The sequence below is a fragment of the Eurosta solidaginis genome, chromosome 4 (genome assembly GCF_040869045.1).
Source record: "Eurosta solidaginis isolate ZX-2024a chromosome 4, ASM4086904v1, whole genome shotgun sequence".
In the NCBI taxonomy this organism is placed as follows: Eukaryota; Metazoa; Arthropoda; class Insecta; order Diptera; family Tephritidae; genus Eurosta; species Eurosta solidaginis.
The window spans coordinates 27,247,990-27,266,279 of record NC_090322.1 but is presented as its reverse complement, the minus strand read 5'-3'; the positions used below and the strand labels follow the sequence as shown (position 1 = coordinate 27,266,279).

Genomic DNA, 18,290 nt, shown 5'->3' with positions numbered 1-18,290 from the left:
ATAAAAGAAGTTTATAAAAAAAAAATTGCGGAGGTATTTGCTTCAGAGACGGCTATATGTGCCTTATCTAATTATGTTCTTATGTCATGCGATATTGTGTTGTTATGCTGTACTGCTATGTTATATATATGTATGTCATACGGTATCACAATCACCGTAATTGCACTCACCTTAGCCAATTGCTCCACTCTCTCATTTATGCCCGCTGCAGTGATGCGCGTAGCATTGAATGGGTGTCGAAGATGCACAACTGTACCGCACGTCTCCACCATCGGATTCCGTTTGTAATGTTCGATGAGTTCTGCTAATGTGTCGAAGCGTTCACCACCACCGACGTCGTACTTTTTCTCCTAAAAAGAAAAAAAAACAAGAATTTGAGCTGTTGAATAGTTGAAAAGATATTTTTAAATTTTTTAAAGGGACGAGGCGTGACCCTGCAGTAGGAAACATGTACAAAATATCTTGGAATCGTTCTAGACAGTAAGTTGCCGAGGAAGCTCAACGTGGAGCAGAGAGTGAAGATGGTCTCGACGGCACTTTACGCATCTAAAACAATGCTGGGATGTACGTGGGGTCTCTCGTCCTCTCTCTCTTTCATTGGGTATTTACATCGATTGTAAAGCCTATTCTATACTATGGAGTCCTTGTTTGGTGGACAGCCACACACAAAAGAACCTACCTCAAAAAATTCGAGCGTGTATGCAGACTATCAATACTTGGCATTACGGGAGCACTGCAAAGAACCCCAACGGCTGTAATGTTTGTCATTCTGCATATTCCACCTGTCCACCTGGTAGTAAGGAACACAGCGTCATCAACTGCAACGAGACTCAGTGGCTCGGGTAGCTTAGCCGCAGACCATATGTCCGTAGTAGTATAGCGATTACTGGACGAACAGACTACCTTGTTCCCTACCTGTGCTTTGATGGGTCTCTTAGAGCCACAATACGGGTGGGAGGTTTGCACAAGGCAGCTGAAAATGCGGACGAGGCGATACTTGTGTACACTGTTGGTTCCAAATAATGGAAGGCGTAGGGTCTGCGGTATACTGCGCTGATCCTGAAATAAACGGATCCTAGTAGCTGCCAGATTACTGTAGTGTTTCACATTCGGAAGTAATAGCAAGGACTAAAGCAGTAGATACAGTGAAGAAAAATCGCTTAAACTACAATCGCGTTATCTGCAGGCGCATCCCTCAAAGCATGTTTGAGGCTGCAATGTGTCAAAAATCATGTGCATTTCTTACAACCTTACACTAACAAAGTTATATTTATCATTGAAATGAGGGGATTGTAGGCTCATGATGGGTATTCTGTTTGAACCCTGTCATCTGGCGTCACATGCTTTCAAATTAGGCCTTGCCAGTGATGGCAGATGTGTAGAATGTGAGGTTTGCAACGATAGAGCACATTTTGTTCTCATGCCATGTGCTCACCAGGCTAAGACTCCTAGAAAGTTTCTAGTATTTGCCAAGAGGACGGAGTTATTTTAAAACATATGTACATTCAGTCTATGTGAGGTCCTCACGGACTGGCCAGTTCAACCGAACATAACCTTAGTGTGCAATTGAGAGATAAAGAAAAATTTGTATTGCGGAAAAACGTCAATAATGCCAAAAACTATACCTGTAGGTATTTTTAACGTGGTTATTTCTTATTATTTAAATTTTTCTCAGAGCTACAATATTTTTGAAAAATTTGTTGTAGTCAATTTGTTAGTTTAAATTTGACTATTATACTGAAGTGCCTTGGCTTCATATGGAAGTGCTTTTTCTATGCACTGTCATATCAAATTCAGGCACTTTCATATTAGTCGAATTTATATGTGAGGGCATATTTGAGGCTATGATTTTTCTTTTATATTCAAAGTGTGAATTTGTGTCTGTGCCATGTGAATTTGTGTCTGCAGGGCAAAACAAAAACAAAAGTGCTATAAGTGTATAGGGGTTGGCAGCCCTGCATTTAAATTTTTTGATATTTATTTTTTTCTTGTTATTTTTTGTTCTTTAATTCTTTTGCTTTTGCTGCATGGCTCAATTATATGGTTGGCTCATCTCATCAGCTGATTTTATTTATTTCATTGCATGGTCGATGGGATAGTCAAAAGGAGATGGCAAACTCAAAATGAAACCAACATATTGGCAACATTTTCTTACACATACAAAAACTGTTAAGTTTTATGTTTCCATTCCATACCATTCGCACCAACACCAATACACAGATTTTGACAATTAGAACAGTCATATTTTGTTATTGTACAGATGAGCCAACCGTATAGTTGAACCATGCTTTTGCTGTTAATAGATATTTTCTATTATTTATTTTCTTAAAACATTTAACAATTTTTTGATTTTTCCATTTTTGTTTTTTATTTATATTTTTTTTTAAACGAAGTTTTAAAAACAAAACTGCTTTCCTTTCGAAGCTTCGCATTTTGTTTACTCTTCGTTATTTATTTTGATCACAAGTAAATTTGCATTTGTTATTGTTTAAATAGCAACCCTCAATATATCTTTATTAGTTGTTGTAGCAATGTCACTTGAAAATAATTTATTGAATTTAACTGTGCTTTGCTTAATCGCTAATTTATCTTTGTTTCTATTTATCTTTTTGGCATTGTTACTTTAAGTTTTTTTTTTATTTATTTATGTTATTGACATTTAAGTTTATTTATAAATAATGTTTTGTTAGTGTTGACATTTTCTCACTTTACATACATACGTTATTTCAACAACAAAAAATATATGTCTTTGTATTTGTTATTTGATGGTTTTTGCTGTCGAGTTTTGCGCAAGTCATTTACTCAGCTGAAAATGACTACAATGCTGTAATATTTGTAATGCTATTGTTGTTATTACTATTCATTTACATAGTTAGCTACATATGTACATATAAATAAGCTATTTTACTCTGTACGAAAATTTCAAGGTCAAGAGCTTTAAGGAAAAACATTGAATATTGAATCTTTTTGTTACTGTGATATATGTCTTATTTTATATTTTTTGATTTTTGTTGAAGCAAATTTTTTGCGTGGATGAGTCATTTAAGAATGTAAATAATCAATTCACGGAAATTCATTGCATTTTTATAGAGCGGCGAAGAATTGTTGAAGAGAGTGGTGGAAAAAGAATTTAAATAAGTTTTAAATATATCGTTCGTACACTGAAAGAAATAAAGCTATTAAAATCAACGAATCAGTTTTGTTGTTCTTGAATAAACAGACATTCAATGAAATTAGTGTTAGCAATATTCTGTAAAAATGGCAGACTCTCAATCAGTCTAACTGATTTTTCTGTTAAAAGAACTGATTTGATGCATCTAAATCCACTAATTTTAAAGAGAAGCTTGCGCTCACGGCGCTCACTACTTTGTTCTTCTGACTAATGTGCCGCAATCATATTCTTATTCTTTTTGTTAATTCTTATTAACAAACTTGACTGTATGGGGTTCTCATCGACGTTTCTAGGATGGATCTCCACTTACTTAACAGGAAGGAAGCAAAAAGTGATCTTTAAAGACGCCTCACTGCAATTCATCAAATTTACATCTGGCGTACCTCAAAGAAGCCATCTTGGGCCGCTATTGTTTTTATTATTTATCAATGATGTTTCAAGTATGTTAACTAGCTCCGAGATTTTAATGAACGCCAATGATGTGAAGTTCTTTAGACCCATATAAAGCCCTGACTACTTCTTCAGAACGATTTAGATAGCTTAGTTCAATGATGTAATACCAATGAAATGACCCTCAACCTAAACAAATGCAAATTCATGAGTTTTACTAGAAAATCATATCAGGTACATAATTATTCGATAGGTGACTACCAGCTTGAGCAAGTTACTGGCTTCATCGATCTCGGTGTCACAATGGACCCCAAACTAGACTTCAAATATCATATTGAAACTTGTGTGACTCGATCTAGAGGTGCGTTAGCTTTCATTAAACGATGGTCAAAAGAATGTATGGACCCTTACGTCACAAAAGCACTCTTTACTGCCTTAGTTCGACCGATACTAGAATACGCGCCAATTGTTTGGAACCCACGGTATCAGATTCATCGTGACAAGCTGGAATCGGTTCAAAAACAGTACCTGCTTTTTGCGTTAAGTCACTTATCGTGGGATCCAACAAGGAATCTTCCATCCTATAATAGCCGGTTGAAGCTTATTAACCTTCCTTCCCTTGAGAGCCGCAGGGAAATGTTCGGTGTATTGTTCATGGTGAAATTATTGGGAGGGATTGTGAATAGCCCATTTTTACTTAGTGAGATAAAGATTAATGTCCCTATGAGGCCATCAAGACATCTCCAACCACTCTTCCTGAGTGCATGCAGATCTAATTTTGAAATGCTCGAAGCTTTTCGTTGTTTGTGTCTGGATTTCAACAAGAACTACATCAATTTCGATATTTCAGACTCGCCTTTCTTAATAAAGAAAAGTATACTATTTAACCTGAATTAGAAAATGCTTATCTAATGCAAGCACAGGCAAATCAAAACACATAAAAGTGTGATAAGATCATACGCCTAATAAATACATTACAAAAACGTACTGGTCACTGCGTCATCTACAACATACATTACATCTTACGAGAGCCCCCTACTGGGCAAACAGCTCCCTCATGAGCATTTCGCGTTGGCTCCTTTATGAGCGCTTCACGTCGGCTCCCTAATGGACACACAGCTCCTTTCTGAGCAATTATCTTCTTTCAGAGATCCTCACGACGGCTGCCTGCTTGGGCGTAGGTATAAGAATTGATGCACAACAATATATCCTTCTTATAAATTTGTAGAATAAATATGTTATTTATATCGCACATACTATATATTTTAAGTAAATTGAACATTTTAGTCTGTATAAATTTTTAAATTGTATACTAATAAATAAATAAATATCAACACGCACTGTTTATCTAATGTCAGAAATAAGTTATTTTAACAGTTTTCACTGGTATTCTAAGGGTGACATTTGGCGTTTTAGAAAAAAAAATATGAGCGAGCAAATGTTGTACTTTTTTTAACTTGACTTTTTTCTTATTGATTTGACTGTTAAACTAGATTTTTTTTCAGTGTAAGTTTTCTTAAGCAAGTGGCTAATGTTATTAAAATTTAAGTCTTATTATCTTGAATTTTAATCGTCTATTCATTTTTATACATTTGTAAATTTTAATGAGTTTATTTTTACATTTTTTTTAATAAATTGGTTTTTTATTTTACTTAATTAAATTTTTTTCCGTTAGTTTGTTTTTTTGTCATTTTACTTTTTGTTGCATTGTTATGATTTTAAGCTTTTAGATTTCATTTGTTTGTTTACTATTTTTTAGATTTTTCTTGTTTTACATTTTTTTTTCAACTTTTATTATTATACATACATATTTTGTTCTCAATTTTTTTCTTTAAATATTATTTATATTTTGTTTTATTTCTTTTTTTCTAATTCTCTGCATAAAATGTTTCTTATACAAAAAATTTATTTTTATATTTTCTATTCTCGATTCTCTTATTAAAAATTTATTTATTTTTTTTTTTGAAGTTTTCGTTTTTAAATTTTATTTTGATTTTGTTTTTTTTTTTAATAATTTTTCTAATTTCATGTATATAAATATGTGACCCGGTCTATGAAAAGGTGGCTTATGACTCAAAAAAAATTACTACTACTAAGAAACTGAAGAAATGCATTGTTTATCTTTAACAGCTGTTTCTCGCAATTTCTTTTTTGAGTCTTAAGCCACCTTTTCATAGACCGGGTCACATATGTATATTAGGGTGGGTCAAATTTATTGTTGAAAATGCACATCCAGTTTCTGAATCTATGGATTATACTGAGTAATATTGTCCATGGGACCATAGGTCTGAAATGAATTTCGAGCGTCCCTAATTTTGTTAGAAAATTTTATATCCCAATCCAAATAGCGGCTCTCACAAATAAAATACATGAAAATAAATGTCAAATTCTGATTCGGATTGGGATATAAAATTTTCTAACAAAATTAGAAGGCTCGAAATTCATTTCAGACCTATAGTCCCATGGACAATATTACACAGTATGACCCATAGATTCAGAAACTGGATGTGCACCTGAAGTTTTCCCCCCCTTTTTTTCCCATACAATTTGACCCGCCCTAATTTATATATATATATATATTTTTTTTAATTTTCTTGCTCTTAATTTTATTTTTTTATTTTTTGAAGTTTTTGAGTTCTTTTATATTTTTAATATTATTTTTATTGCATTTTTTTATAAGCTGTTTTAGCAGTCTTTCGTTTTTACTTCCTTTTTTTAAACTTTTTTGTTTTCTCATTTGAAACTCACCTGCCATCGGATCATGACGTGCGTCACTTTATCATCGGTGCGCACTGAAAGCACAAAATCACCAGGTTTACTTTGAGATTCGCGCACCAGAAATGAACCATTCTTTCCACGTTCCAATATTAATTTTTCTGCTTCTTTCCCTGTAATATTGCCATGGAACCATCTGTAAGTAGATATGCAAGGAGTGGTTATTAAAAATAAAAGAATGAAAAATCAAAAAAAAAAAAAATTTTTTTTAATATTTATAATACAGCTGTAGCTTATCAACTAGAAAACTCTGTACATATTATGTTGGATTTTTTTTATTTTGTTTTCGATGTCATTCTATATACCAGACTGTGCATAAATTTTAATATCGTAGTTAAACTGCTTTAATGGACTCAATATTGTAAAAAGTATACAGAAATGTCACAAGGCTTGTAGTTAAAGCATTAATGGAGATTGTAAATGATAAACTATTTTTTTATTAAATTGGAAAAAAATATTTGGCTGCTAAAATTGCAAACATCACGTTTCACGTCACTTTAAAATGCCGCACTTATAAATTGTTTAAAATTTTGCTTGTTTTACAGTTTTCCAATTTTAGAAATTTCTATACAATTCTTTTACATTTTCTTTTCTGTTTTTAATTTCTTATACAATTTTTTTTTTGTTTGAAATCAGCTTAATTTTTTGTATGTCAAAAATAGCCAGAAAACTTAAACATTTAATTACATAAAAAATGCTGCCAAAAAATACGTAATATATCGTTGCACAAATAATTTAACTCGTCTGAAGGTGAAATTTATATACGAATAAAATTTTTTTTTTATATACAAAGCACACTGCTCGTCACACGAGTAAATGACACGGTTTCGCTTCGCAATGCAATTGCGTACTATAAAGCGGCAAAAATAGTGCAATACACAAACGCCCGTTCAAACGTTCATATTAAGTTATACTTAAAAATAGGTGTAGAATATACACATACAAACACACATTTCTGAACCACAATAGTGCCTACACTCAACATCATTCTAGAACAGACGACTTAAGTCGAGTCAACCCATAAAACCCCCAAACTTGTGCTGAGAAAGCAAACAAAACCAGAGAATGCGTTAACACTAAATACAAACTTAAATCTACAACTAAAAGAGTGTGCTACTTATGAGCGGCGAATACAGCTAATGTCACACAGTGGTACTTAACTGTCACCAGATTTAAATTTTTAATTCATATGAAACACTCTGAAGATAATCGATTATATTTTTATTGTTAATAAACGTATTCCAACTGGAAATAATAAAAAATTGAAAAACTTATTAGTTCCCATTTTTTAATTGTTTTTTTTTAGCGAACAAAATTATATTTTTTCTTTTTAATACAATTTTAGTGATACTTTTCCTTTTTCAATATTATTTTCCTGTTGCTTTTTGTATCTCCTTTTTTCTCTCTTTTTTTCTAGTTTGCTCGTGTAGCTTTTCTACCACAGGCGGGGAAGATCGGTCACGTGTATCCCAAAGACTATAGACCCATTAGCTTAACATCATTTCTGCTCAAAACCTTTGAGAGGCTGATAGATGTGTACATAAAGTCCAACGTGGATGAAAAGCTGCTCTCCACAACACAGCATGCGTACACCAAAGGCAAGTCGGTAGACACCGCATTGCATAGGGTGGTAATAAGCATAGAGAAATCCCTGGAATATAAGGAGTATGCTCTAGGAGTCTTCTTGGACATTGCCGGGGCTTTCAATAATGTTGCAAAATGGGCGATTATGGATGGTCTTAATTACATTAAAGTACATCCTGCCTTAATCAGATGGATCGGCGGCATGTTAAATTGCAGAAAGATTACATCACAATGGGGATTGTACGAGGCCACGAAATCAGTGGACAGGGGCACGCCGCAGGGAGGGGTGCTATCACATCTGCTGTGGACACTGGTCATCAACCAACTGCTCAGGCAATTCGATGAGGGACCCGTAAAACTTACGGCTTACGCAGATGACGTTGCAATTGTCTTAAGTGGAAAATTCCTTCCAACGATTAGTTCTTTGATGGATCGGACGCTTCGGGATATTCATACCTGGGCATCTAATGTCGGGCTGAAAGTCAATGCGGAGAAGACGGATATGGTCTTGTTTACAAAGAGGTACAAGGTCCCAAATTGGACCAGGCCTAAGTTAGGAGCGGTGACCTTACAGGAGAAACCTTGCACAAAATATCTAGGAATCATACTAGACAGTAAGCTGTCATGGAAGCTCAACGTGGAGGAGAGGGTCAAGAATGCCTCAACGGCACTCTATGCATGTAAAAGAATGCTGGGGTGTACGTGGGGCCTATCGCCCTCTCTTTCTCATTGGGTTTTTACAGCGATTGTAAGCCCTATTCTATACTATGGAGTTCTTGTTTGGTGGAAAGCTACACAAAAAACAACATACCTCAAAAAATTAGAGGGGGTATGCAGACTATCGATGCTTTGCATTACGGGAGCCCTAAAAACAACCCCGACGGCTGCACTGTATGCCATTCTGCACATTCCACCTGTAGACCTGGTAGCAAAGAACAAAGCGTTATCGACCACAACCAGGCTCGATGCTTCGGGGCAGCTTGAGCGCCGACCTTATGGCCATAGTAGTATAGCGTCATCAGTCACAAGACGAACAGACTACATGATTCCCTACCTGCACTTTGAGGGAGATCTTAAGGCCACAATAGAGGTGGACGGTTGGCGCAAGGGTGCGCAAATGGCGGACGAGGCGATACATGTGTACACCGATGGTTCCAAAATAGTGGAAGGAGTAGGGTCTGCGGTATACTGCGCTGATCCGGAAATAAGCAGATCCTACATGCTGCCGGATTACTGTAGCGTTTTCCAAGCGGAAATATTAGCCGTAACCAAAGCAGTAGAAACCCTGGAAGAGAATAGCTTAAGCTGCAACCGTGTTAACTTTTATATTGACAGTCAAGCAGCAATTAATGCAATAATCTCGCATAGCACAGCATCTAAATGCGTGTTGGAGTGTAAGCAGTCTCTGGGGAGAATCGGGAGAGGGAGAAGCATACATCTATATTAGGTCCCAGGGCATATGGGAATAGATGGGAATGAAAAAGCGGACGAATTAGCTAAAAAGAGCGCATCCCTTGAAGCTTGCTCCGTAGACGTCCCAATTAGATTGGGCGAGATTAAGCGAAGGCGAGAGGTGCACATGATCGACCAAGCAGGAAAGGCGTGGGTTCAAGCGCGGGGCTGTAAAGTGTCGAAGATTATGTGTAGGTCTTACAACCTTAGACTAACACAGTTGCTTCTATCATTAAAAAGAGAGGACTGTAGACTCATGACGGGTATTCTGACTGGACACTGTCTTCTGGGGTCACATGCCTTTAAATTAGGCTTGGTCAGTGATAGCAGGTGTAGGAAGTGCGGGTTGGAGGAGGAAACGATCGAGCACGTTCTGTGCTCGTGCCCTGCACTTGCCAGGCTAAGACTTCAGCTATTAGGAGTGATACAGCTGTCAGATCTAGAAGCAGCAAGTGGCTTAAGTCCTAGGAAGCTTCTAGTATTTGTCAAGAGGACGGAGTTATTTTATAACATAGGTCCTGGTTTTTGATAGGGTTTTTCAGTTTGGTCGTTAAAAAAAATTTCTGGTAACACTACGGACTCAATCAGTCTATGTGAGGTCCTCATGGACCGGCCAGTTCAACCTACCTACTTTTTTCTTTTCTCGTTTTTAAACATTTTTTTCTTATTTTTATTTTTTCTCTTTATTTTTCTTTTTATTATTTTTTCTGTATTTTTTTTGTAATACTTAGTTATTTATTTGAATTTTTTTTAATATTTTAGTCACTTTTCACACAATAATTTCTTTTATACTTTTTTTAAATTTTTTTCAATATTTTTTTATTAAAATTTTTTTTTTAATATTTTAGTCAATTTTTACACAACGATTTGTTTCCCTATTAAATTACTATTTCGAGTACGAACAACAAATCGGGGACGATATTAAAATACAAAGATATCTGACGAAATCTTTGGCAGGATCGAAATAGCTGTAATATCAGCTTACTATTAATTATTTTAGTTCATTCTATCATAATAAAAAAATACAATAGTTTATCACGAAAAAAAAAGGAAAAGGAGTGCACAGCGTCCAGAACTCCTTTAATTTTACGAATGATGAACATACAATTAAAATCCTAAATACATTTTTATTTATTTATTTTTTTTAATGTAGAATGTTTTTGGCCGTTAATATAAACTATTCTAAAATTTTAATGAGCTCAAGGCCGGTTTTAATAAAATAAAACAAATGAATATGTTTTTGTTTTGTTTCATTTGTTTTATTTAAAACCGGCCTTGAGCTCATTAAAATTTTAAAATATTTTTTTTTTTTTTAATATTTTTATTAAATATTTTTTGTATTTTTTTAATAATTTTGTTTCTTTTTTATTTCTAGTTATTTAAAACCTTCATTGATTTTTAACGTACCTACAAATTAGGACTTTTTGATAACTTTTTTTTTTAAAGGATATGAAAATTCACTACCGCAAATATTTCAAAAATGATCTGATAAGGAAAATAATGGCTTATTTGAAGTTTGGAACCAATATAGCTTATTTTGCGCTTCTTGTTTGAACCTATATTTCTGCACATCGAAAAACGAAGTAAAATTTGTTACGCACATACTTATAAAAGTACATTTTTTAGAAAATCACATACATAAACTACCCCGAAGGTCTAGGGGAGTGTTGGGGAAGTAGACAGTCATTTTCCGTTAAATTGTGGTGGTCGTCCGAAATGTACATAATGTCACACCCGTCAAGTGCCACATCCGTAACGCGCAAATAGCGTGGTTATAATAAAGACACTGGCGGATGTCGTCACTAAGTTCGTTTGTTTAGTCGTCACATTACACGAAGTTGTTAAAGTTTTTTCGACGTACTATAATTTTAAAAAATCTGCTATTATAGCTCAATAAACCGTAGAATGGAAGTTGAAATGTAAAAGTTAGGATCATTAAAAGAGTAACACCTTTCTTCGAAATATCTAAATTCTTAACATTTTAAACTATTATTCTTTTTTTACAAACTACTTATAATTATTCCACACAATAAACCAGGCATGCTTAACGAACGAAACGATATCATTTCGTTACGATAATCAACGTTAATAAACGAAACGAAGTCACTTCGTTTCGTTTATTAACGTTAAGATCGTCAAATTAACGTTAATTTGGCGTTCTTAACGTTAATAAACGAAACGAAATGACTTCGTTTCGTTTATTAACGTTGATTATCGTAACGAAATGATATCGTTTCGTTCGTTAAGCATGCCTGCAATAAACTCTTAAAACTTTCAGAAGCTTTCATTCCAATTTTGAACCACTGTCACTTCAGTTAGTATGCTTTTGCCTGTCAGCCAAACGCACGACTACTCCATACTTGTCTGAGACGTCTACCCCATTTGCTTTTTATGTGAACAACACAATGCACACAAATATGGTAAGAGCAACATTCAAGCAAGAGTAGAGCAAAGCAGCAACAAGCGTTATTACAACAACAACTACAGCACAGACACAGCAATTCACACACACACTAACAAAGCAGCAAGCTCGCAAGTTTCTTGTTTTATGGCTTAAACGGCATTGTTGTTAATGCAATTTTTGTTAACAAAAAAGGGAACTTGCATTTAGCCCAGAGTAACTGTGTGAGAACATTTTTGTGTTCTCTCTCTCTCTTTTACTCTCACGCGCATTCTCTGCACACGATGAGGTGCTGTTGTATCATTGTTTAAATGTTTGCGTTTTGTTGTTATTATAATGTTAGGGGGTTTAAGTTGACCTTATGATTACTGCTTCCTATAAACGTTATACAATTTCACAAAAATATAACAATGAAATCCATAACGAAAGGATTGCTGTTCGTTTTTATTGCTATTGTTGTTGTTGAGTTTATATAATTTTTTATGTGGCAACAAATTCAAGGAAACCTGAAGTGATGGCTTACTTGCTGATTGAGCCATGGCTTTTAATTACCAAATCAATACCCATTACGTATGTTAGCCAGTGCTGAGTCATGCCAAAAACATAGGTAAGGGCATTGTATTTGGAGATGGCACAGGTCGCCTGCGTAGAGTATCTTATGTATGAGTTTAGCCTCTGTTTTTTACGATTGCCAATTTATTTTAATATATACTTCTTCTATACGTAAGTTTGTGACCGAACTCATCCCAAACGACTGGACCGATTTTGCTGAAATTTCGTGTGTGTGTGTTCATGGCGATTTGAGGATGCTTTAGATTCACAATTGGGTCCGTTTTCATTGTTATCTTTTAGGTAAGTGAATCTGGGGCCGACCTCTTCTAAAAAAAGAATTCATGGCTCGATCCCCTTGATATTTGGTACAGGGGTAATTCTTTAACTAGCTTATTATTTGAGAAACGTTCCTTTCGAGGGCTACATCTTTGACCAAGTTGATATTTGAGAAACTTTTCTCTCCGGATAGGGCCCAATCTATCTTTGCCTAGCTTAATGTTTGAGAATTTTTCTTTTCAGGGAGTATGCCAGTGGCCAACCTATTCGAAAAAATCGTATTTATGATACGATTTCCTTGATATTTGGTACAGGGGTACTTTTATATACGGGTATACGAATACAAAATCTGTTGGTATAGTATATCTCAAGATCAGATGAATAAATTTTAAAAATTCTAGCTCCGTTGATTTCGCATAGTTTCGCAGATGGTTTGTAAATTTTAGTTGCATATGTGAACCCACTTCTGAGATATCTTTTCACAATAAGAGCGAGAGGGAAAGGAAGAGTTACATATACTAAAAGCCAAGGTTAGAAAAAGAGAGAGGAGAATATAAAATATATGAGTGGGAGCTGGGGAAGGGGAGAAAGAGGAGAGGGTGAACATTGAGAGATAGTGAGGAAGAGGAAAGAAAGTGGTAGTATGAAATGGAGATAACAATGGAAGAACTTCGAGTGGGGTAATAGGAAGGAGTGGAAGCAGGAGTAGGGCAAGATATAAAGACAAACATAGGGAGGTTGAGGCAAAGGAAAGAAAGTGGGAATATAAGAGAGAAAACTCGATGAGAAAGCGTAAGAGAAAAGATACGAAGGAGAGACAAGGATTTGGCGGAGGAGGGAGGCAGAAATATACAAAAAAAAAAAATTTGCAAAGGTTACAATATGACAACTGCCTCTGTTTACTTTGAGAGTAGGTACATCGCAGGGATGAATACTTTAGGGCAGGAGAACGTCTCAATTATCTAACTATATCTTTAAAATAAAAATGAATGCGTTTTCAAAAATTTTCCTCCCTTAGTTTCATATTGAGGGAGTTCAGAATTTTGTGCATTTGACGTTGGAAGAGGTGCTATAGCAAACATAAGCTACGGATCGTGAACAACTTTTTTTTTTTAATTCTTCATCTCCACATTTTGTTTTGTAGTGACAAGTTGCTGATTTGCTATTCAATATTCAAAAATAAACTGCGTTTTTTCATGTTGCGTGTTTGCAATGGCGTAGCAAATGCATATACGTATATTTTGTTAGTGCATTGTAAAAAATATGCTACGCAAATATGCAATGCAATGGTGCTAGACCATTTGCACAAAATCCTAAAATCCCTTATTGAAATCAGTCGGCCAGGTGAAGCAATGTTTGGTAAAGAGATTCCATATATGTATGGGGAAATTGAGGTGAGAGAGGTATAGGTCAAAATTTATTCAGCCATATTTCAGAAGTTTCCAAACTCTCCGCTAACTTCAAAAGTGAGCAGTGATTTCATAGTGATTGTCCTTTAGGCAAAGGTTAAAAACTTTCGATCTATATAAGATATTACATTTGCAATACTTACATATGTAAGTTAATATGTAACTAATTTCATTTAATTTTTCTTTAAATGTTGTAATAATTCAAAGTAATGATGATCTATTTAAAATCCATAACAATTTCAATCAAATATGCACAATTATCACTATTTAAAGGGAATAGTTTTAAGTACCTACTAATTGTCGCCCTTAAAATTGTTAGCTACTATATAAATCGCTCTTTGTATTTAATTGAAATACATACATAATCAATAAGGTACCATAATTATTTAATCATGTTATTATTATGCACGTGTAGTTAAGTGCTTTAATTACACTGAAAAAAAAATCGAAGTAGATAAAGGATTTTCGGTTTCTGCTGCTGTTATTAAAAAGGTTCCAACTCTCTTTAGTTTTAACATTTTGAGTTTAGGCACTTTTCGCTTACGTTTATATGCATGTGTGTAGGTTCAGTTTAGTTTTTTGGTTATTTTGAGCAAGTCTCCAAACTCTACACTTTTAAAATAAGGCGTTGTATATGAATTAAACTAATATTTAGGGATATTTCTAGTAATATAAAGATATTTGATGTTATTTTAAAAAGTCTCCAAACTACAATTTTTTAAATAAGGCGTTTTATATGGTTGGTTGGTTGCTGTGCTGCCCGGCTATGGAGCCGGGCCGAAGTAGCGCTCTAGGCGCCATTTGATGCACTTTTTCCTGGAGCCAATTATATTTTGGCTGATGGTACCCTGCGTATTGTTTTAACTCAAAACACTTGGTTAAAACAATAAACCTACTGGTAGCCTTGATGCGGCAGTTTGACACCGCCCTTAAGTCCGGAAACACATACATATTTGCCTAGAGTTCGGGACCGAAAATTTGCGATGGCGTTTTATATGAATTTAAATTATTTTTAGAGCTATTTCAGTAGTATAAAGATTTTTGATTTTATTTCAAAAAGTCTCCAAACTCTCCACTCTCTTAAATTTGTGCAATTCTGTTTAAAATATCATGAATGCAATAGCTACGCTTATTTTAAATGTTTTACAGTTGTTAACAACACTGTATGCTTTTTTGAAGGAATTTTTTATGAGAAGTCTGGCTAGAGTTGAATACACACAGAGAAAACCCGTCTTGGAAAATTAAATGCAAAACCATTGGTAAAAATAGTTAAATCTAAGTGAAAATATTTAGAATTTCATGCTTTTTTTCTCTGGGTGTAGACATACATACGTAAGCACAAACGTATGTTTTTTTAAGTATAATAAAAGCAGCAGCTTGTAGCTAGAGTAGATGCGGCCACCGTGGTGTGATGGTAGCGTGCTCCGCCAACCACACCGAATGCCCTGGGTTCACACCCGGGCAAAGCAACATCAAAATTTTAGAAATAAGGGTTTTCAATTAGAAGAAAGCGCTCCGAGTGTATTTCTTCCATGAAAAGCGCTGAGTGAAAGCTCATCTGCCTCGCAGATGCCGTTCGGAGTCGGCATAAAACATGTAGGTCCCGTCCCGCCAATTTGTATGAAAAATTAAAAAGGAGCACGACGTAAATTGGAAGAGAAGCTCGGCCTAAAATCTCTTCGGAGCTTGTCGTGCCTTACATTTATTTATTTTTTTGTAGCTAGAGTTAGTTGGAAAAAATTTTACCACGTGCCGCTATGGCACGCAAAAGATGTTTACAAAACTCGTTAAGCGATATAATAACAAATTTATGTAAATAAGAAAATATTCCGTTGTTTTCGAATGTAAAATAAAAGAGAATACAATGGTTCATTCATAAATACAAAGTTATAGTAAACACAACATTTGGGATGAATGAAAATATTAACCTAAATATTTTTAAGATATAGTATTGTTTATACCGGAGAGTTGAAAATAACCAAAGATGGAAATACAAATTCACTATTAATTTTTTGTTTTTTTTTTTTTTTTTATATAAATTTTTATCATGCATGACTGTCTACAAACAACATAAGCACAATACGCAAATAGGTAGATAAATATTGCTCCGGTGCCGATGACCACGTCTTAGTTACCTACATTATAATATTATAAAGTCGTTAACTTCAATGAGTATAGCAAATAATAATTATTTACATATAAACATACATGCGTATATACTTATACTACCGTGCATTATGAGCAAGTAATAAAAAAAGGCGCAATAAATAGAATTTTACAGAGCCAATTGTTGCGCTTAACACCGAAAGCATACCCCAATCACCCCCCACACAATCGCTATTCAACCACAAACCCTTTTTCAGTATAGTTCGTGGGCGATAGTATGTAAGTACTAGTAAAGATGGCATAACAACCTTGGCGCATTAGTTTACTTACTTAGCAAAAGTTCATTAGCAATGTAACTATAATTTCTTAAATAATTAGCAAGTATTTTTTTATGTAAATGTGCTCTTATAATGAAAGAATATTTAAATGGAACAGATGAGAATATCTATTTGTTTAAACAGCTGCATAAAATGAACATAAATATGTATATTGAACTTTGAATACAGATCGCACCTCATCAAACTATTTAAAAATACGCATTTAAGTAAGCGAAAACTTTAGATGTTTTCCGTATTAGATCCCTTTTTCGAAAAATTCTGAGTTTCAAAATCCCTACAAATTCCTCAAAAGCTCCGAGTAAGGTAAAAATGGTGTAACTTGTTGATTACAGGTCAGAGTACATCTGTTGTATTTTTTTTTATAGAAATAAGGCTAGTTTTTTGACCAGTGAGGTGATCCAGTGCAAGAGAATCCTATTATGACCCAAAGTTTCGCTTAGCTGCTTATCGCTGATGAAGACGGCCTGCACTCAAGCTGCCCGAGGCCTTGAATCTTGTTGCAGTGGCTAACGCTACATTTTTGGCCATTAGATCTGCAGGCGGGACGTGTAGAATGGGAAGCAATGCTACTGTCGGAGTACCTTTTAGGGCTCCCGTTATGCTAATCTTTGATAATCTGCATGTCCCTCAAGTTTTTTGGTATTCGTACCTTTTTGTGTGGCAGGCCACCAAACAAGGACCCCATAGTAAAGTATGGGTTTGACAATTGCCGTAAGGGAGTTTGGGTGATAGGCCCCACGTGCTTCCTAGCATCCTCTTGCATGCATACAATGTCGCGTAGGCTCTCTTCGCTCCTTCTTTTACAGACAACTTATTATTTGGGATGACTCCTAGATATATTGGGGCTATATTGTTCTTGCAGCGTTACACCTGCAAGCTTAGGCTTGGTCCAATTAGGTGCCTTATATTTCGTAATAAATAATACTAGATCGATTTTTCCGCGTTGGTAGTTAACTCCACGCCATATGCCCAGGCCAGTACATCCCGAAGTGCCTGATCCATCAAGAGCTGATTGTTGTTAGCATCTGCCGCTTATTATGACTGAAACGTCATCTGATATGCAGTTTGACTGGTCCTCCGTCGAACCGCCGAAGCAATTTATTGATAAGCAGCGTCGCTAATTCTGTGGACACCCCTAAAACCCCACCTTGCGGCGCTCCACTGTTTACAGATTTTGTTGCCTCACATAGACCCCATTGCGACGGGATCACTCTGCAGCTTAACTTCGAGCCGATTCCTTTTGTTATGGCGGGATGAACTTTAATTGAGTTGAGACTGTTCATGTTTACTCGTTTCGAGAAAGCTCCAGAAAAACACCTAGAGCATATTTATGGTGTTCAAAGGCTTTCTCTATATTTATGACCACCCTGTGCAATGCAGTATCGATTGACTTGGCTTTGGTGAAAGTATGTATGTTGTGCTGAACTCCTCATTTATATTTTATTCTATATACACATCTTTTAATCTATGAAGACTACTCCTGATGGGAAGTGTGTGCTAAGTAATGCCTCAAGGGACTCTTCACTACTGGGTGACCACTTCCCGCCGATCTTTTTTATCAGTGCCTGGACCGAATTTTCTTTGGATACGACTTTCCTCAGTCTGGCAGTTTCGCTATAGTACTCTATGTTCGCAGAGACATTTTTCCTTCGACTTGTTGATTTCACGTTAAAATATCCACAACAGATCTCTATATTCGTCCCAGCACTCTTCATTTTCCGCAACTTCTGCCAACTTAAGAATCTCTTTACCATGCCCTGTAAGAAGAATCAACTCCTTACTCAGCCATGGTGGCTTTACTTTCCCTTAAATCTTCTCTCAGAGATGTTGCACTC

General features: G+C 35.3%; 1 protein-coding gene across 14 annotated transcripts in view; it reads right to left on the bottom strand.

Moving 5' to 3' along the window:
• The window catches only part of csw (corkscrew), a 183,780-nt gene that overhangs the window by 14,527 nt on the left and 150,963 nt on the right, over nt 1–18,290 (bottom strand). For all 14 annotated transcript variants that reach the window (XM_067780948.1, XM_067780947.1, XM_067780937.1 and 11 more), the window contains 2 exons: nt 6,311–6,473; nt 171–350 (listed from right to left, as the gene is read on the bottom strand). In XM_067780948.1, coding sequence (XP_067637049.1) covers nt 171–350; nt 6,311–6,473 — 343 coding nt within the window. The remainder of the gene's footprint in view (nt 1–170; nt 351–6,310; nt 6,474–18,290) is intronic.